The sequence below is a fragment of the Octopus bimaculoides genome, chromosome 2 (genome assembly GCF_046866305.1).
Source record: "Octopus bimaculoides isolate indiv1 chromosome 2, ASM4686630v1, whole genome shotgun sequence".
NCBI classification, from domain to species: Eukaryota; Metazoa; Mollusca; class Cephalopoda; order Octopoda; family Octopodidae; genus Octopus; species Octopus bimaculoides.
The window spans coordinates 110,326,695-110,348,548 of NC_142929.1; the positions used below are offsets into that span (position 1 = coordinate 110,326,695).

A 21,854-nucleotide genomic window follows, 5' to 3' on the forward strand; every position below is an offset into this window, starting at 1 on the left:
TATGTGATTATGCAATTTCACTATTTATGTTACTAAATATATATTTTCCCTTTCTTTCACAACGATGCAGTTATATTTTGCCTATTAATGTTTTCAAACTCTAAGTCAGCAAAAGTTTAAGTTCTCTTGCTAATGTTATGGGCTTGTTAAGATTATCTTATTTCTTTCATTTATGTGTTTTTTGTATGAATTACCCTCTTTATTCTGATTTATATTTTTTATTTAGATTAATTTTTTTTCTATTAGGATTGGTGAACAACCATGGCAATTGGTTGCAGATTTCTAATGGTTCAATCTCTGATTCAGCAAATTTCTGATGGTGAGAGTGAAAAAGATAATGTCTTTAACTTGCTGCTGAATAAATATACCTCGAAGGACAATGTTTTTTTTTTTTTCTTTTTTTGATTTTGGTTTGCTCACCATTGTTTGCATTCTTGTCCATTGTACATGAGTGAAAGATGCACAATTGTTGAGCTTCTTCACAGTTTCTGTCTACTAAATTTGCCAGGGACCAAATTGACTTGATGCTATGATATAAGACTCATGTCCAAGGTGCTATGGTGTAGGATCAAACCTAGAACCATGTGGTTGTGAAATGAACTTTTTAACCTCACAGCTTATAATGTAATTATTATCACTAACATTTTATACTTTTTCCATATGAGTATGGCTTAAACAGATCTGCTATGCAACATATTGTCAATTGTCTTAGTCTTTCATTATATCTTCTGTAAAACCCAATATCTTGAGACCTGACCATACCACTTTATTCCATATTTTTCTTCTTTAAGCACTCAACTTAGCACTTGTGACCATTTGCATTTAATGTCCATACCATCACAATACTGCATACTTTGGTTGATTCCTTTAATACCCAGCTGCTCCATCATCTAACTACTCTGCCTGTCTTGTAGATTAACATTACACCTCTAATGGGTCATGCATATTTAATTTTCCTTTACTCTCTAAAAGATTTCTCTATTGAATGCCAATGTTGTACCATTATGTACCATCATACGAAGAGAGAAACCATTTGTTGTCAAAAGATGCATATAGCTATCTTAATTTATTCTAATCCTTTCTACTGTAATTCAATAACTGAAACTATCAAAGACTACTAAGTTGTGCATGGACTGTTTTTCATTAATACCCCCACTACTAGCAACTACTGTGTATCTACCACATCTGAAGATCCACTTTTCTGTTATTGTACTAGAGATTTCACTGCACCCTTTGCTTAATCATTGCTTGCAATAAGCATACAGTACCAAGTTGTTACTCTTTCTGTTACTACACTCACTATCATATGGTACTAGAATGTTCTACTCTCTGGTACCAACTAGCTTTTCATTTTTACTATAGTGATTTTTAGAATTTATTTGAAAATTGTTTAATCATTTCATATTATCTAAATTTATACTGAAGTATAATACCTTATTTATTTTTATTTTATCCTTTTTTTCAATCCATTTTGTTTTGTTTACGTTTAATACAATTTTGACTTTTATATAGATACATTCATTCTCTTATTGTTATTTGCTTGGCCAGCAATTTCCTTGTTCAAAATTTTAACCAAATTAATGATTATGGTAAGAACTCTACTGCTATTGGACCTTTCTGATAGCTTCTGTTTTTGTTTATCATAGAGATATGCTGACTTGATATTGCTTGGTTTCACATGGAATGTTATTTTAGAAAACTGGTATAATTTACTGTCTATATTTTTTGTTTACTGTAGCTGAATATATCTTAAGGTAATTTTTTCCTGATAAAAGTGAGAGTTAATCTCGTAGACTCCATAACTATCTTCTTAATAGTAATAGTTCCCATTTTAAAGTGTTGTTTTATGGCCAGGCGCTCTTCCTGTTGGCTCTTACAACATACATATATACTACTATTCTAATATACCTATTCTAAAATAGGACTAGACCAATTCTATAATTGGGATATGTGCAGTTTTTGCTCTAGCTGTATTATAAATCTCTATATTTCTGGGCAGATAAAGCTGCTTTAACGATAAGTATAACTAATTTCTTTGCTGCAAAGCCTTTACTTGGCCTTGGATGGATGAATGTTAAATTGACCAAAGTATGGTTTTAACTATGGAGGCGCGTGGCCTAGTGGTTAGGGTGTCAGCACCATGATCGTAAGATTGGGGTTTCGATTCCTGGACTGGGTGGCATGTTGTGTTCTTGAGCAAAACATTTCATTTCACGTTGCTCCAGTCCACTCAGCTGGCAAAAATGAGTAACGCTGCGATGGACTGGCATCCCGTCCCGCTGGGGAACACATACGCCATGGAAACCAGGCCCATGAGCCTAGCTAGGCTTTAAAAGGGCGCATTTATTTTATTTTTATGGTTTTAACTCTGAAACTTTGACGTACTGAACAGGCTATAAAGCATCTAAAATATTTTTGTTGTTCTTGCCTTTATTTAAATTAGTAACTTCTGTCTAAATCATCATAGTTTTTATTTATTTACATTAATAAATAAGTAAAGACCCAAAAACATTTTCTCCACATCTCCCCAATTTGAACAATGTGTAAGTATGTAGAATAGTGAAGGATGAAGAGCATATTTAGAATCAATCAACTTAGGCATAAATATCTTGTTTCTCTGTCCACATAGACTTATATTACAAATGTTAAAAAAAAAAACAACTCAAAAATCAAGCAAAAACAATGGCGCTGCCTAATTATTGATGATATCATCTTCCACTACCCCTACACTTAAATATCTTTTATTAATCTCATTAAACATTGTTAGAAACATATTTTCGTTGAGATTTTTATTAATTGTTATTAGTATTTCTAAGATAGTTGGAATATTTAGTTTAGTTATTGAACCAAGCTCTGGTTTTGTGTTCAGCTGGCTGTGGACTTTGGTTCTACACATTTATTGATTCCACCCTACAGGATTGGATTGTGGGTATTAGTGGGGGTGGTAGTGGGAAGTCTCTACACCATCTATGTGTTTGTGTGTGTGTGTTTTACTTCCTCTCATTCTTTTTTTTTTCTCTTTCTCACTTTCTATTTACCTATTGATTCCTTCCTAGGCATCCTAATGATTGGTCTGTCTACCTTTACTTGATCCTTATGCCAGCTCTTTCTTTCTTTCTTTCTTTCTTTCTTTCTATATTCCTTTCTTTCTTTCTTTCTATTTCTTTGTAACTCTATATCCTCTTCTCAAATATACAGCATACACTCTACAATTAGCTATCATTTAATTTTTTAATTCTATTTTTATTTATCATATTAGTATATTTCTCTGTTTTTTTTCTCTCTCTGTCTTCAAATATCTCACTATTTCTCTCTCACCAAATGTCTGTCTCTATTTTCAACTGCCTCTCTCCCTCTTTCTATTATTTGTTTAATTTTTTCTTTTAATCTCTCTACATTGGTCCTGTCTTCTCCTAATACATTCAGATAACGATACAGCAAACACAGGCGCACACACACAGACGTATGTGTGTGTGTGTTTGCGTGCGTGCACATGCACGCATATGTGCATGCGTGTGTATGCATCTGAAATAAATCACAATTGATATTAAAAGACAACTGTAATTGTCATAGTAACCTATAGGGTGTGATTGCCATAGCCAGTTCATATCCTTTACCTAAATACACATCCACAAATACTGCCAATATGCTTCGTCAATTTACTATGTGGACAAACACTTCAATATACAGATGTTAGACAAGCTAATGGAAGAGCCTCTCTATGGTTGCTTGACCTACTAGGAATTGCAGCTAAATCTCATTTGAGATCAAGTTAGTTAACTGTGATTTGACACTATACGTAAATTGATGCTTGGCTTGGATGGTCTGTCTTTGAACAGAGCTCTTTTATTTCATGTTGCTGCAGGTGAAAGTGAGAACCAGCTCAGTGCTGGTGAAATGCAGGAGGGCTGAAAAGATGTCTTGTCTGCTCATAACTATATAGGTCTTTAAACAATTAGCAAAAGCATGGTACCATGTAAACATGTTTCTCCTCTACAGCAAGACACCTTTTCCTGTCGTTCTATTCATACTCTAACCTCCCATCATCTTCTTTAATATTATACCCACCCATCTACCCACCAGATGAGGAGGTCTTATCTGGTGAATTACTGAGTGACTTCACTGATGCCGGTGCCACATAAAAAGCACTCAGTACACTCTGTAAAGTGGTTGACATTAAGGAGAGCATCCTTTGGCTCACTAGTTCCAGTTGAATCATCCATCTCATGCCAGCAGGAAAACAGACATTGAATGGTGGTGGTGTGGTAGAGATGGTACATGGTACCACGTCATACTTTCCTGCGAGTGACAGCTTTGTGATTATCTGTTTACTTTCTGATAAGGCATTGGCATATATAATAACATGACTATGGTAATAAGGATGCATCTTATTTTTCTCAATTTTGTTTTCACCAATTTAAGATTTAAGAAAGCGAGTAGTTGGATATTTAACTGTTATAAGTATTGTTGCACCTCCTTTTTCCCTCTTTTATATTGAAAAGTTTGGACCCATCTCTAATAATTAATGAATGGCATCTTAACTATTTATTCAGATTCTCTTTTATCTGATTGATTCTCTATTTAAAATATTAGACAAAAATTAAAAATTACATAATAGAGTAAGTTGGATTAAAATAAGTACTACGAATTAAATATATGATATTACACAATATGAAAATTGATTTCATGAAAAAGAAAAGAGCAACAGGTCTACTGGCATGGCTCACTCCCCCTCCAGCACACTGTTTAATGTTATTTGTATTAAAATTTCAACAGTTAATTTTTAACCTAATTAAAGAGTTGCTTCTTGTATGTAGAAATCACCAAATTGAAACAGGACACCTTATCATACTACATATTAATAGAATAGCATATCTTGTTAATACCAAGTAAATGATAAATTATGTAGTAGAGATAAAATAATACTGTTAAAATAACCCAAAAAAAAAGCAAGATTTATATGGTATCTAATTTGAGAAGAGGGAGTGGCAGTCATGCTGTAGTGTGAATACAGTCATTTTGTGAATAATAAATATGTGATCTGAGACCAGTTTCTCTTTCTCAAATCGTGTTTATAATGTGAATTGTAAAACAAGGATTTTTATAAATCAATGGAGAGAGTCAATGTAACTTGCCTGAGTGTAGTTGTGTATTTCTTCTCATTATAAATTAAAAGTTCCTTTTGGCTCGTACTGCTTGTGTAATATAGCTTTCAATGTTAACTATATTTGTTGAATGTAATTCTCTTGCAGTGTAGTTTTATGTTTGTTATTATAGATCAAAATTTAATGCAATCTATCGTATGAGTAGCTGAAATTTTATTTTTAGTATTTCCTCTTTCAATTTATTGAGTATAAATAATCCTTTCTTTTTCAGATTAACTGTGTAGCTGATGTCTGAAAGAAAACATTCCCATAGAAGTTCTATAAATAATAGGGTAAGCTTTATTTGCCTATTTCTCCTGCTATTTCATACCTGGTAATTTTTCCTGTCACTATGAACGTTAAGAAATGCAGATATTACCCATATTAAGAAAGGGGACAAAAAAAGAGAGAGCATTAAGGTTAATTTTGGTTTTTAAATGCTCATCTTGAAGGTCAGTGTTTCTTGAACAGTGAGGAATTATTCTTGTCTTACAAACTCTGAAGTTATTAATTCTTGGTAACCTTTTCAGAATAACCTCTCATAAAGCAAAATTAGATACTAATAATGATGAGGAGGATGATAATGCTGCTATAATTTAGAATATCTGTAGTGCTTTTGTATTAAACAAAAAAAAAGTTGAAGAAAATATTTTTCTTAAAAATACCTGAAAAAGGTTGATAAAAAAAATATCTGAAATACTTTAATTATTGCTATTGCCTTCCTTTCTGTAATAAAAGTTATATTAAAATATTTCCAGCAAATAGTTTTTCAAACCAATATTAAATACATTTATTTGATATTTACATACATTATTGGTTAATAAAGTGAAACCTCTCCCCACCTCAGAAATTTTTGTGTGTGTGGTATGTGTGTGTATAAGCACAGCTATGTGTGTATGTCTGAATTTATGTGCATATGTGTGTATCGGTTTGATCTTTCTGAAAATAATACCTAAACATTAAATTAAATGCAACTGGACTTAACATGGACAACCTACTTCCCCCTTGTTTATATTTATTACTGTCTAAGAATTTATTAAAATTTGTGGCACACTCTTTAGAGTGGAGTGGTTTATGGGAGAGGAAATGAATTTCCTTTTATCAAGTTGAAATCTGAATAAAAATGGGGTGAATTTTGTGTTGATATCCTGAATCAATCTGTAAACCATGTCTCATTGAATATGGAAAATAGAGAATGAAAGCATCAGAAAAACAAAGCTAATCTTTTCAATTCCATAATGCTTGTAAACGAATAACAAAATGATTGGGAAATTAATTGATTGAAAGCTTTCAGGAACAGCAGTGGTTTTAAATAGTGATTAGCCATCTTATTTTATCTTCACTCAAAGGGGTATGGCTTATATAAACCTGCACTCTGTCTGGCAGTGTGCTCATTTGAATATTTTAATATTCTTTGGGTTTAAAAAAATGTTTATAGCATGGACTGGAAGTGTTTATAAACGAATAAATATTAAAAAAAATTATGAGATTTTAGACCAAGCATTGTTAATTATATATTAAGCCTGTTATTGTAGGTGTGTGCAAGTTGTATAGGTCAGCAACATAACCTCTTTCTGTGCATTTCAATTCTGTTTCCTCATTTGTGAAGATGAATCTCTCAATACCTGATCTAATAAAAATCTTTTCTCATCTGTGGGGCTCAACTTTCTAATGTCTAATTTAATGCTTGTGCAAGTGATACTAAGTATCTTTCAGTTTATTTCTGCTTCAATGGGTTTGATAGAAGGACTATATTGCTGTACTTTGCAATACATCTTGATACTGAGGCTTTGTTTCAGTTTAATGTGAGATTGGAGAAAGTTTTTGTCTCTTTTCCATCTCTTTTTCTAAATATATTATGTGAGTTTGTGTGTATGTGTGTGTGTGCTTGTGCTTAGCGAGGAATTTGTCCTGCCAGTTTCACTTGTCCTAAATATATATGTGAAATGTCTTCAGATGTATCTATGCTATATGATCTATGCACTTCACCAAAAAAATGGACTTATGATGATTATATATACTCTTTTACTTGTTTCAGTCAGTTGACTGCGGCTATGCTGGGGCACTGCCTTGTAGGGTTTTAGTCAAAATCGACCCCAGGACTTATTTTTAAGCCTAGTACTTATTCTGTTAGTCTCTTTTGTTAAACTTCTAAGTTATGGGATGTAAACACACCAATGCCAGTTGTCAAGCAGTGACGGGGGTGCAAACACAGACACAAAGATATATATGACAAGCTTCTTTCGGTTTCTCCCTACCAAATCCACTCACAAGACTTTGATTTGCCTGAGGCTATAGTAGAAGACACTTGCCCAAGGTGCCATGCATTGGGACTGAACTCAGAACCATGCGGTTGGGAAACAACCTTCTTACCACACAGCTACAATATATATATGCACACTGGTTTCAACCATTGGATTGTAGTCAAGCTGGAGCACTACCTTCCAGGGGTAATTGATTGTATCGACTTTATTTCTTGATCGGTACCTTTTTTAAAGTGACCTCAGACAGATGAAATGCAGTGTAAACCTGGGCATGTTTTGAATTCTGAATGTCATCAGATACTACAAGGTAATTTACCTGATATTCTACTGATTCTAATACCCAAAGTGCTTTTGATTCTTCCATCCCAACTCTAATCAAGGTAGTTTCTATGTAGTTATTCACCTGCCAAACTCAATTATTTGATGCAGATAAAGACACATTGAATAATGTATTTCTAAATACTCCTTAAATGATGGGATGCTTTTGAGCATAAGTTTACACAATAAATGTTGATCTGGAGCTGGTGCCATGTAAAAGCACTTGTGCCATGTTAAAATTACCCAACATGCACTGTATAGTGGTTGGCATTGGGAAGGGCATCCAGCTGTAGGAATCAAGACAAAATCATACTGGAACCTGGTGCAGCTCTCCAGCTTGCCAGCTCTGGTCAAACTGTCCAACCCATGCCAGCATGGAAAACAGATGTTAAAGGATGATGATGATGATGATGATATATATATATATATATATATATGACTACGGACCGAGACCTTTGGAAATGGGCTGTGCGTGAGAAGACCCGGCAAGCCAAGTAAGATCGTTGCCAGTGCCCCTGGACTGGTTCTTGTGCGGGTGGCACATGAGATGCACCATTTTGAGCGTGACCGTTGCCAGTACCGCCTGACTGGCCTTCGTAGGGTTCTCGAGTGAGATCGTTGCCAGTGCACATAAAAGACACCATTTCGAACGTGGCCGTTGCCAGTACCGCCTGACTGGCTCCTGTAGGATTTTCGAGCGAGATCGTTGCCAGTGCCCCTGGACTGGCTTGTGCGGGTGGCACATAAAAGACACCATTTCGAGCGTGGCCGTTTTCGTGCGGGTGACACGTAAAAGCACCCACTACACTCTCTGAGTGGTTGGCGTTAGGAAGGGCATCCAGCTGTAGAAACTCTGCCAAATCAGACTGGAGCCTGGTGTTGCCATCCGGTTTCACCAGTCCTCAGTCAAATCGTCCAACCCATGCTAGCATGGAAAGCGGACGTTAAACGATGATGATGATGATGATGATGATATATATATATATATATACTAAAGGTTGAATGTCTGCTATTCATCTACAAAATAGGATTAGAATCAACAACCAAGTAACTTTTTCCCCTTTAACATTAAATTTATCTCACCTGGTTCTGGTTACTCTGTGCATTGACCTAGTACTTTGATTAATCCTTTGTTCTGGTATACTTCTTTCTCTCTCTCTCACTCCTTACTAATTTTAAACTGATGGCATGATGAGGTATATGTACTATGTAGTTGCTTTTTAGCCTTAAGTTAACGTTTATCAAGCAGATCTGTGATCAAAAGCATTTCAATCAAGACTGTACCATGTTTTTAGGGGTTTGTGGGACTACATTATATAATGTCCTTTCTTTAAGATTGTAGAATGAGACTTGATGGAGATTTTAACCCTTTTGATACCAACCCGCTTGAAACCGCCTCTGACTCTGTAGTACAAATGTCTTGTTTTCAAAAGTTCTGAATTAGAACCTTCCACCAATTTATGTTCCTAACACTAGCTTAATGATAACTAAGTTATTTTACTAAATTCTTTGTTATATTTAAAATTAATTGAAAGAAACACAGAGTATCTTAACAGAAATATGATAACAAAAGGGTCAAGCAGATTACATTATGAAATGGATGGGCTATTTGTCATTTAATATATTTCTAAAATTTGATTATTAAGTGAATCTTGACGGCCATCTTCAGATACAGGACTTTAGTTGGTAAGAAGGTGGCTGTAAAAGGTGAAGAAGAGAACGTAGAATGGTGACATCAGAAAAAAAAAAAAATAAATAAAGCCTTCCAGAATGTTCACCACTTTACAACAGTGTTAGCTAAAATATGTTAATGAGAGTGTAAATAAGTGGTATTCAACCTAGTTGCTCACAGTAAACACTGCCTTGTGCAGCACTGGAAATAAAAATATAAGAACTTCCAAAGCAACAGCATTGATAAAAATATAAGAACTCCCTCCAAGGCAACAGGATTGATAAAACTTCTTCAAGAAAACAAGTGGAGTTCTCAGAAAAAACCCCAAAAAACCCAATAAGCAAAGAAATTAGCCCAAGTGAAAAGGCGATCTGGTGGGAATCAGCTGATTAATGCTTAAACTATGGCACAAATGAATCAATCTCAGCTTTTGATTTTATGAGTGTGATCATGGTAAATATAGTGTATTTTAATTTGGGGATTGGTTATTTATATGATGGGTGGAGCACTGCATTGCTCATTGAGTGTATTGGTAATAAGAGGACCTTAATGCTACAAAGGAGTGAGAAAGATCTAATAAGAAGATAATAATAATAATAATAATAATAATAATACAAAAGATATGGAGTAAATGGGTAAATAATGTCCTTAATAAAAGGAGTGGAGGAATTTAGGGAAGTTGGAGGTGCAAGATAAAGGGTGAGGTGAGGGAAGGAAATGGGTAAATTGTTGGAAGGTGAATGACAGTTCTTTTATGTGAAAGTGGGAAGGGAAAGGACTTAGTGGATTTGTATGATGGAAAATGGAAGAAATGAATCCATGAATGAAAAGAAAATATGTATGGAGATATGTTTAGAAGTCATGATAGGGAGGGCATGTTGAGAATTGATTGGGGAAAATGGAATTAGTGGATAAAATGTGGAGTGCAGGTCAGTGCAAGTTGGTTTGATGAGAGAGAGAGTGGGGATTAGAGTGATTGGGAATTGAGAAAAGTGTGGAAGGGAGGGATTTCCTTTTGTTCTTTTATTTGAAATATGCTATTGCCCATAGCCCTTTCTGGTCCTCCCAGACTGGTGAGATGACTAGAGTAAGGATAGATGAAGGAGGAGTGAGTGCAGAAAGAATAACATGAGTATTTAGGGTGTGGAGGGAAGAAAAGGAGTGGAGTGAGCAGGTGTGTGTGTGTGTGTGTGTCTGTGTGTGTGTGTGTGTGTGTGTGTGTGTGTGTGTGTGAGAGAGAGAGAGAGAGAAAAAGGAGTTGAACGATGTGACAACAGAAAAGGGTGGAGTGAAGTGAAAATGGAAGGTAGAAAGAGAGTAAAAGAAGTGAAGATGAAGAGGGTGGTGGTGGTGGTGGGGAGAAGGAGTAAGAGTGAAATGGAAAAGTCAGAGTAGCAAGAAATGAGTGTCGATTGATCTGGAATAAATGTTTAAGAATGAAGAAACGGAGAAAGGGACATAGAATCAGAGTGTGGAGGTAATGAATGAGAGAAGGTGCAAAGGAAATGAATGACCGAGGAAAATGAAGAGGAATAAAATGTGAGAGATGAGGAAGTAGTAAACAAGACACAAACAGAAGTCAAAGACAGTTGCAGCATCAGCACTATCAGCCTCCCTCTGCTGCTGTTGCAATAGCAGTAGTAGTAGTAGTAGTAGTAGTAGTGGTAGTAGCAGCAGGAATGGCATCAGCATCATCATCATCTTCCTTATCAACACCTGCAACAACAGCAGCAGGCATGCAGTTACTTATACAACTGCTGCTGCTGCTGTTGATGACAACAACTGGCTGCTGCTATGTGTTTCTCTCATGTGCTGCCGTGCTTGAGGGACTAGTGTTTGCGATGATGTTCTTTATTCTGGCAGGTGGACAGTAATGAAATAGATGATGATGGCCTTCTCTCACCCTTCTTCATCTTCTTACTACTACTACTACTACTACTACTACTACTACTACGTTGCTGTTGTTGTTATCACCGCTGCTGTTGCTGATGTTTATGTTTGGGAAGCTGTGTTGTCTTCTTAGGTGCTGCTGCTACTGCTGCTGTCATCTTTGTCATTGTCAGTTGGCCTCATCAGTGTGACACTGAGCTTCATGCTGTCATCATCTTTGTTACTGCTGCTGTTCTTGTTGCTGCTTCTTTTGGAAGTGGCATCAGACAACACCATCCCCATGACCGCTGTTGATGCTTCATGTTGCTTAGAGCTCAGTTGAGTTTCAGAATTTTGGAGTTCTTATGTCCCACCCCAATCTCTCTTCCCGCACCCAAATTCCTGTACTATTTCTTACTCACTTTCCGACCTCCCTCCTCATCAGGGTGGCTTTTCAACACATCAATCTTCCTCCCCTTCCCGCCCCATTTTGATTTTTTTAAAGTAAAGGAGCGGACAGATTTCAGCCGCTGTTTAACTACATTGACACTGGAATTACAACCTTCTGACCCCCAACCATGGAGGAGGAACTACTGTGTTTTAATTCCGAAACAGCAAGTTCTATATCGAGAGAGGATGACAGTCGAATCAGGGGATCACACAGGTAAAACTTGGATAATCTCATTTATAATTGTAGCAGAAGATGGATACAGTAATATATAGCTTGATACACAGATATTGGATAATTTGTTTTGGTAGATAGATAGGGAGCTAGAAAGATAGATTGATAGACAGATAGATAGCTGGATGGCTGGAAGTAGATGAATAGATGGATAAAGTGAAACAAAGATGGTTAACTAAGGTGGTTGGATGGAACTTGATGAGTGGATGGAATTATATCTGTTGATGAGTGAATGAATAGAACTAAATACATACATAGGTGATTGGATGGAAGTGAATAGATAAAATAATAAGTAAAAAAAAAGACGTAGGTAGTACCCATGCTTGCTTTGTCCTCAATGAATTTATTGATGTTCTTTTGGTTTACTTGGTAGGTAGTGGGAGGGGGGAAAGCATGGGCAGGTGATGTTTGTGAAAATTGCTAAACAATTTCCTAACAAGTCTTAAGACACATGCTTGGTAACCTAAGATATTCTTATTTCATGGCTACTTGCAGCTTGTCCAATACTATCCCCACTATCCCCTCATGGTTGAATATTATTACAACTGTTTGTCGATCTTTTTAATGATAAGGTGCCGCTTCTTTTGCTTGCTACTTGCATAACAGGCAAATCTTGTACTAATTTTCTATCTTGTTTTATCATCATTAGCCTAAAATGATGATGATAGTGTTAGTTATAATGATAATAATTTATAACAATTTAGTTTTATTATTTATTCAGTTTTTTATATTTCTTCTTATCTACAAGCTATCATCATGCATATATGTATATACAGATAGTAACATAACACAGGCAAATGTATATACAATAAATTGTTCTATATACATGTAAAAAAAAATATTTATGCAATGCTTTACACACTTACAAGCAAACATACACAGACATGCACAATTAGTAGTCTGTTCATTTTCAAGTGTGTTCTCTAACTTCATACTTCAACTCACCAACACAGTTTAATATTGTTTTTATGTCATTTCTTGTTTAATCATGCATGATTTATTTGCTCACTTAACCACTCTATAAATTCTCTTAAACCAGGGTGGATGTTAAGAGTCTAAATCTAATGAGTAATTGGTTAAATTTCTTGGCTTGTTTTTAAAGTGACTCAAGCTTAAAAATATTTCTGCATTCTTAAGTACAACAGGGAAATGATATTCCTGTTCTATTTCGCATTCAGTGATTTTCTTCATGGGATATAAGTAATGTGTATGTGTGTTTGTGTGTCTATGTTGTATATATACGTGTATGTATATATATGTATGTATAATTTTATGTCTGTAGAGTGGGTAATAATTTAGTGGATAAAGATCATGCATTGTATGTTTATATTCTGTTGCTAACATTGTATTGTTCTCAGGCAAGATACTTAACTCTACTGGATCTGCTATACTTTCTTTTTCAAACAGGAAGTTTATGATTCTGACAAGTCAAGATGTTCACAACTTTCTCTAAGTTGTAACATACAATGTAAGGACAGATTGCTTGTTAAAAACTATATAGTTCCTAATTTCATTGTAGCTACTGAATACTCTGGAGACAGTTTTTCTAATATTTTTCATTTCTCAAACAGCACTAAGCATAGATATGATCTTGTACAAATTTTCTTTGGATTGTTCTTTGAAATGTTAGTGTTTAAAATTGGCAGTTTTAATCAGAGAGGCCATGACCCTGAAAATGAAGAGTCATGGGCATCGTCCACTCCTCCTCTGATTAAGCCATAGAAATTAAACAATGTAACAAAAAAGAAAACAATATTTGTTGAACAGTGGTCACTGTAACCCATGGAGATCTCAATAAAAGGCCAAAAAATAATTATAAAATGTAACTATTAGCATCCTAAAGGCTCCGATGCAACAACAGCTAATTTACTATTATTGTTATTTGGCCCCCAGGTCAACCCTCATTGAGCAGAACAATGACCAAAGGTGTTCCAACCATAACCACCCCTTATTTTTAAGAGTTTGTAGGATTACATTTTCTAAAATGCCCTTTCCTAATTTATGATATATGGAGGTATGATTTAAAGTATATCTGCTAGCATTTATAACAGGCTAAGCATTCACTCAAAGGCTATATATCATTAGTTCTCACCTAACTGGACTCTAACATAAATAATGCAGCACCACACACACACATTAAAATAAATACTTTAGTGTCAAATTAGCATTTGGTAAGTTCACTTAATATTTGTGGCAAAACCTATAGTTTTATACTTTTTATAAGTTACTCTGAGGGAGGAGAATATTGTTCATCACTCTTGAAACCTTCTTTCTGGTTGGTGAGATTAATCCATAGGTGGAAGTACATTGCCCATGATCTTTGTTGGCCTCCTTACACTGGTGAGATTGATGCAGCTGTCGCCTATCCCAGACATTTTTATAGACCAATGTGTGATGGAAAATATGAATAGGGAAGGAATTAGTTGTCTGAAAGCATGCAATGAAATTTGTAAAAGGTACCTAAAAACCAGGTATTATTCTGTGTGCAACAAATTTTCCTATGAAATACACTGCCTATGTTGTAATTAATTTTGAAACTATAGTTGGCTTTACATTCAGAAAAAAACTCTCTTATTTATAAGATAATATCTGTTAATAGTGGCTCACGCTTTAAGTCAAGTACTTATGCCTAACTATGCCCATTTTGAAAATGGTGGGGTAACATTTGGGAAAGACTTGGCAACAATTTTTTCAGTTCAAGCAACTGCATAAAGTTTGCTCATTAGCTCTCAGACAAACATAAAAACACATACACAGGAAAATAGTTACAACTCTTTGTCCTTGGATCACTTTTGTAACTTTTCTGATTAAAAACCATATAACCATGTGCTGAGTTCTGTTTCTCCTGTTTGTTCCACCAAATATCTATACATGTATGTGTGTATGTATTATATGCTGTGTGGATTTATCTCTTTTATGAATGTATTATTTCATCAATGCTAATAATAACCCAATAGTAGTAAAAGGCTACCAGTTATATCACATCATCATTGTTGTAGGTTGAATCTGCATTATTTTGGTTGTGTCATCATTAGTAGTTACAAACCCAACATTGTTTCAGAGAAAAGTCTAATATTTTCTTACATAGAATTAATTAATCCTATATGTTCTATGGTGTTACATAATTTTTCTTGGACACTGACAAATTTATATAATCGGATGTTTTGTTCTGGATATCAACTCATATATACATAGTTTAACTTAGAAAACATGTATAGTTCTAAATAACTGCACTGAAGCAAATGAAACTCAATTAGATTGAAATTGTGATTCTTTGATGACCAGAACTGCATGATTTGCAAAGCTTTGATCTGAAACCTGTTTTACAGTAACGCTAGAAATACTTTCTTAACAAAGGATTAACTCATATGATCCACAGTGTGTTACATAGTTTTCAAAACTAATAAGTGCCAAAGGTTTGAAGAATAGGAGAACTTAAAACAAAATAGTCTGAAGTGTGTATATGTGTGTGTATATAGTAACTAAGATGTCAGACACAAAGTTTTGTATACATAGTTTCCTTTTGAAATAATCACCAATTCATGTAGAATAATCAATAGATGCATTTATTGCAGTTAATTCCATTTGAGACTAATCAACATGAAACCCTCGGTATTGACTTGATCTCCTAGTCATTAGACTGCGGCCAAGCTGGGGCACTGTCTTGAAGAATTTTTAGTTGAATGTATTAACCCAGTACTTATGTTTTTTTAAAGCTTGATACTTAGTCTATCAGTTCATTTTACTGAACTGCTAAGTTATGGGGGTGTAAACATACCAGCACCAGTTGTCAAGTGGTGTGGGGGGACAAATACAGACACAAAGACACACACACACACATATATATGACGGATTCTACCAAATCGACTCACAAGGCTTTTGTCAGCCTAAGGTTATAGTAGAATACACTTGCCCAAAGTGCCGTGCAGTGGGACTGAACTCCAAACCATGTGATTGCAAAGCAAGCTTCTCACAAAACAGCTATGCCTACTGCATCTATTATTACATACATTCACTTAAACATTTTCTTACTTGTATGTGTGGGGTGTGGTTAAGAAATTTGTTCCAGATTTGATCCCACTGCATGGTACTGTTGGCAAGCATTTGTTTTCCATTATGGTCTTGGATTAGTTCCATCCTTGTAGTGTAAACACTATAGAGAAGACTGTCAGTTGAACTGTACCTTTGATTTGAGGACCCAGCCTTGGCATACTTCATGTCATACTGATACTGCCTGACAGAGACACGTATCTTTAGAAAATACTGTCACTTGCACTAAATAAAATTCAATGACTATATTAGTCAAAGAAATGGAACATTCCATTTTCAAAATTAATAAGGGAATCTATCAACATCATTGTTTTGATGTTCACCTTTCCATGCTTGCATAGGTCAGATGGAGTTCATTGAAGCAAATTTACCTTAGCCAGATGCCCTTCTGGTCACCCAACCTGACCTGTTTCCAAACAAGATAACACTTCCCTTATAACTGGACCTGTTTTTGCAGAATATTGGAAAATCATTGACACTGCTTGTATGACAATGATGCTCATTTACTACAATCACATGGTGTCAAGACAAGGAGACATGCATGCATGTATGCATGCATATGTGTGTGTGTGCACATGCGCACACGCACACACACACACACACATGCACACACACACACACACACACACACACACACACACACTGAATCAGTTCATATTCATGTTCACTGCATTTCTTGATGAGGTGAAAACTACATCTTACTTGTACATTCCAGTTTTGGTATGCTTTCTATGGCTGTATGCCCTTTCTATCACCAACCACTGGTCCCTTTTGGATGCATTTTATTGTACCACCAGCATTAGAGAGGTTGTTTTGCACATCCCTATCCAACGAGGGGACCACAGAAGTTTTCTCATCCTTGCTAAGACTCAAGAGACCCCCCCCCCCCCGCCACTTCTGTTGTCTTTGTCAGTTTTTTCATTTCTTTATTACCCACCTGGTGTTTATTACAAATTAGTCTGTTATACATCAAACACATTTTGGAATATATTGATATGTATACAGGTGTATATTTACATATTTACACAGACAAACACATAATCAAGTATTGATGTATATATTATTTCATTCTTACTAAAAGTTTACATTTTCCTATTAACATCTTAGTTTGTTTTACTCTCCCATGCTTTAGTGTAGTTTGTATTTTAAATAGTGGTAAAGGTGGTGGTGGCGGTGGTAGTGGTGGCTGTGGTTTACTTGTTTCATAATATAAATTTAGAAGAGTCAGATAGCAGTGAATTGATTGTTCACATAAATATATTTGTTGTGTGTATGTGTACTCACACTAGCATATGTACTTACATACACACATACATCACATGTGTCACTTTAGGATCTCCAAAAAGTTATTAGGACTCCTTCTTAAATATGAAGATCATATAAAATATTACTGTATTGATGTGCATGTTAGTTCCCTTACATACTCATACACACATACATATGTAATGTGTTGGGCCTATAAGCAAGTTGTATAAAAGTAAGCTAATTTGAGAATATCAGGTGTCATAGGAGTGATTTAAAGCTGTCAGGTGGCAATGGTATTGAATGAAGTCACTTAACCAGTCTGTACACTCATAAAAGAGAAAAAAAAATCTTTATTTTCCTTCCACTTTTCACAATTGACATATAAACCTTCCACGGTAAACAGTTGACAACTACATAAAACTGAATGATTGAGAGGATCATAGCAAGTTTTAGGGCGTAATCGAAATGAGTTGGAAAACAAGTGGGAACAGGATCACAGAAAGATATTTCTTATGGGACAATAGTATACACCACTCTTAGATATGTTACTATGATTAATTATTGGGGTAGTATCATAAATTATTTTAAATGTGTTTTTCTTCAGTTAGATGTTTCTGTATCTTTATTTTTTTCATCTTTTACTTGTTTCAGTCATTATACTGCGGCCATACTGGGGCACTGCCTTGAAGAATTTTTAGTTGAATGTATTGACCCCAGTACTTACTTTTTATAAGCTTGGTACTTATTCTATTGGTCGCTTTTGCCGAACTGCTAGGTTATGGAGACATAAACACATTAGCACCGGTTGTCAAGCAATGGCAGTGGGAACGAATACAGACACAAATACATAGATATACAGGGTGTGATGGGTAAATTGTTGCCATATTATATTTTTAATTTCATGCATGTACATTGTCTGTTTTTGATTTTGTCGAAATTTTGTCGACTACTCAGTATAGTAGGGTCAGTTGGGCACCATCTGTGAGAAAAACAGCACCATGATGCAATTTATTCTGGCATCATCATCATCGTCCATCATTTTGAATCTGGGTTTTATCCCCATTAATGGGGTGGCCAGATCTACCTCAGTGCCATAGCAACTGCCCTCAAACACTCTTGCCATCTCGCCCGGTTTTGGGCGTCCTCCCTTCTCAAGCCACCCCCACCCCCAATCTCCTCCATCTATCCCCTCCACATTTTCCTTGGTCTACCTTGCTTCTGTTGTTCATTTACTTCAAATTCTAGCACTCTCTTCAGAACATGCTCCTCATCCCTTCTCAACACATGCCCATACCACAACACTCCATTCGCCCTTGCCAGCCGTTCCACAGATTCCTCCAGCCCCAGCATCCTCATCAAGTCCTCAGTCCTCCTCTTATCAAACAGAAATTTGGAAACGACATGCTGTATTGCTTGGCATTCGTGCTGGAAGCTCCAATATGAACATTTCAGAGTGTTTGGGTGTCAATCTGAGGACAGTGCAGAGGATTTAGAAAGAGTTGGATGAGTTTAATGGTAATTACGAAGGTACGGCAGCTTGGAAAACTCACTCTGATTGTTCTGATAATAAAAGAACTGAATTTGTTGGTGAGATCCAGGCCATGATTGACAATGATCCCTCCAAGTCAGTCACGTCCATTGCCAGGGACATGGGAGTATCTGAGTTTCTTATCTGGCAGTTAGTGCATGAAGACATTTAGTATTCCTCATACAAGATGAGGAAGGGCCAATAAATTTACTCTTTAGTATTTCAAGATATTTTTATTTAATTTTGGTAAATATATGTAAAAATGATATGTCAGTGTTATTTTCATTTTTGCGTAATTTAGATGACAATTTATTCACCACACCCTGTATATATACATATACGTGATGAACTTCTTTCAGTTTCCATCTACCATATCCACTCATAAGGCTTTGGTCGGCCTGAAGCTATAGTAGAAGACACTTGCCCAAGGTGCCATGCAGTGGGACTGAACCCGGAATGATGTGGTTGGGAAGCAAGCCTCTTACCACACAGCCATGTCTGCACCTATATTGAAAAATTTATAAACTGGTGTAAATAAGTTTTATTGAATTCAGGAGGGTTAATATATTTTGTCCTGGAATAAAATACTATGAGAATTGAATATAACATTGTGGGAATTGTAGAGTTTGCTCTTATCACTTTTATGTTTGCATATTTTGCATGGCTAACTTAAGATTCCAAAGGCTGTATTTACTTTTAAGACTTAGAAAATATTTCATACCTAAATTATTGTTAATCTTGGCACTCTGTCGCTTACAACGTTGAGGGTTCCAGTTCATCTGATCAACGGAACAGCCTGCTCGTGAAATTATCGTGCAAGTGGCTGAGCACTCCACAGACACGTGTACCCTTAACGTAGTTCTTGGGGATATTCAGCGTGACACAGAGTGACAAGGCTGACCCTTTGAATTACAGGCACAACAGAAACAGGAAGTAAGAGTGAGAGAAAGTTGTGGTGAAAGAGTACAGCAGAGTTCGCCACCATCCCCTGCCGGAGCCTCGTGGAGCTTTTGGTGTTTTCGCTCAATAAACACTCTCAACGCCCGGTCTGGGAATCGAAACCGCGATCCTATGACCACGAGTCTGCTGCCCTAACCACTGGGCCATTGTACCTCCACATATTGTTAATAAGTTATGAATATATCCTTTTCCCAAAATCCTGTATATGCACTGCATGACATGCAAGCTTTCTCTCCTGCCAAATTGCAATCTACATTTCTGTTCTTTTAACAAGAGAATCTCTAGCTCTGAAATTCTTCCTGTTACCATTTCTCAATTGAAGATGAATCTATAAGCAGGTCATAGGTCAACTAATACCTTGTCACTGAAACTAGAAAACCTAAATTAATGAAACGTGTGTGTGTGTGCGCGTGTGGGAGAGAGAGAGGGTCTGTGTACTTGCATGTGTTTGTGTGGGTGATTTTGTATTCTCTCCTTGTCTTACGTTGTTCATTAACTGTAAACAGAATGACATTCTTGCTATTGAATACAGGTGGTGTTTTATGCTTGCAGTCAGCCGTGAAAGCATGTCTAGGATTTTTGATGTGTTAAATGATCTTTTTAAACATAAGGCTTGTAACTATGTCTGTGCTCTTAGTTACTGTATAGAGTAGGAGATTATTATCGTGCTTGAACTCAGGTGAAAGTAGGTGATAGGAAGGGCATTCAACCGTAGAAAATCTGTCTTAATGAATTCTATCTTGTCCATGCAAGCATAGAAAAGTAGAGATTAAAGAAAATCTTTGATGATGAGAGGGACAATAGATTTATTGTATTGTTTGTAGGTGGAACTCTTTTGTCTTGTCAGGGTTAAAACAACCTTGCCAGTGCTGGTACGTTCATATAATACACCTAGTACACTCTTTTGTGTTGCTGTTAAGAAGAATGGAAATGGTGGATTTGGTAAATGCAACTTTTAGTCTCTTTGTTTGGAACCAAGTTTCTTGGTATTGATGTATGTGGGGATCCTGAAAAGTCCCTGGTTTTAAAGGTGTCCTTTACAGGGCTTAGAAAAACTGAAGGACCGCTGCAATAAGTGAGTGAATCTGAGAGGAGAATAAGTTGAATAAAATCATAATTAGCTGATTCCCCTGTATTTTCTTTTACCTAAAGCCAGGAACTTTTCAGCACCCTCTTGTAGGATTAGAGTTGCAGTGTAATTATATTTGTAATAGAAATTATTATTGTCTACAGTAAGCCTGAGTAAGTTGCAACTTGATGGCTGTATGTGTCCAATTGCAATAACCTGTATAGGCTTGACTGAATTTAGAAACAATGTTTGAGAAAATTTAGGATAACACATCAAAAATTGGGAAAAGAAAGGGATGTTTCATAACATCCTCAGTTCACAATTTATCATCATCATCATTATCATCATCATCATTGTTTTATGCTTTCCATGCTGGCATTTGTTAAACAAGTTGTCATGGTCCAAGCGAGTTCTTACTCAGGTTGGTGGAACACTTGCTAGCTCATGACTCTTAATTAAAAAATAGAAATATTGCAATTATTTATTTTGGAAATTTATTGTGGTTTGCAATATTTTTCATTCAAAGTAATTTAGTTCTGTCTGCTTATTAAGTTGATCAGCGCTGTTCTATACATTCAGTGTAGTATATTACTTGTATTTTTATTGACCCCTTCCATTCTTACAACTTTATTCACAGAAAAAATGGAAGGTAATAAGCTCTACCCTGTATTGTGTGTGTGTGTGTGTGTGTGTGTGTGTGAGAGAGAGAGAGAGCGAGAGAATCAGAATATCTTAAAAGCTAGCCCATTACAGTCTGCACCAACCCTCATCACTAGGAAATATCAAAGTTTAAAAAGAAAAAAAAAACATTTTAACATGGCAGATGGAAGGTAAAATTGGTAGATCATCAAACAAACTATCTTGTGGTATTTGGTGTTGCATTCTTCAATGATATGATTTCCAATCCTTCCCAGGTCAACTTTGCTTTGAAAGGTTGATGAAATAAGTACTAGGTTGAATATAATTGACTTTATCCCCCCCCCCCCCCTACTTGATCATAATCCAACAGACAGAACCAGTTAAAGAGGAAACAAACTCAACCAACCAACCTAC

At 35.8% G+C, this 21,854-nt stretch overlaps 1 protein-coding gene across 7 annotated transcripts in view; it reads left to right on the plus strand.

The window, feature by feature from the left end:
- Positions 1–21,854, plus strand: part of LOC106883769 (phospholipid-transporting ATPase ID) — a 211,530-nt gene that overhangs the window by 40,558 nt on the left and 149,118 nt on the right. For 6 of the 7 annotated variants that reach the window (XM_052978602.2, XM_052978605.2, XM_014934890.3 and 3 more), the window contains exon 2: positions 5,377–5,437. In XM_052978602.2, coding sequence (XP_052834562.1) covers positions 5,393–5,437 — 45 coding nt within the window. In that variant the 5' untranslated portion in view covers positions 5,377–5,392. Of the gene's footprint in view, positions 1–5,376; positions 5,438–5,541; positions 11,932–21,854 lie in introns of those variants that run through there. The other variant, XM_014934893.3, reaches the window with a different exon arrangement.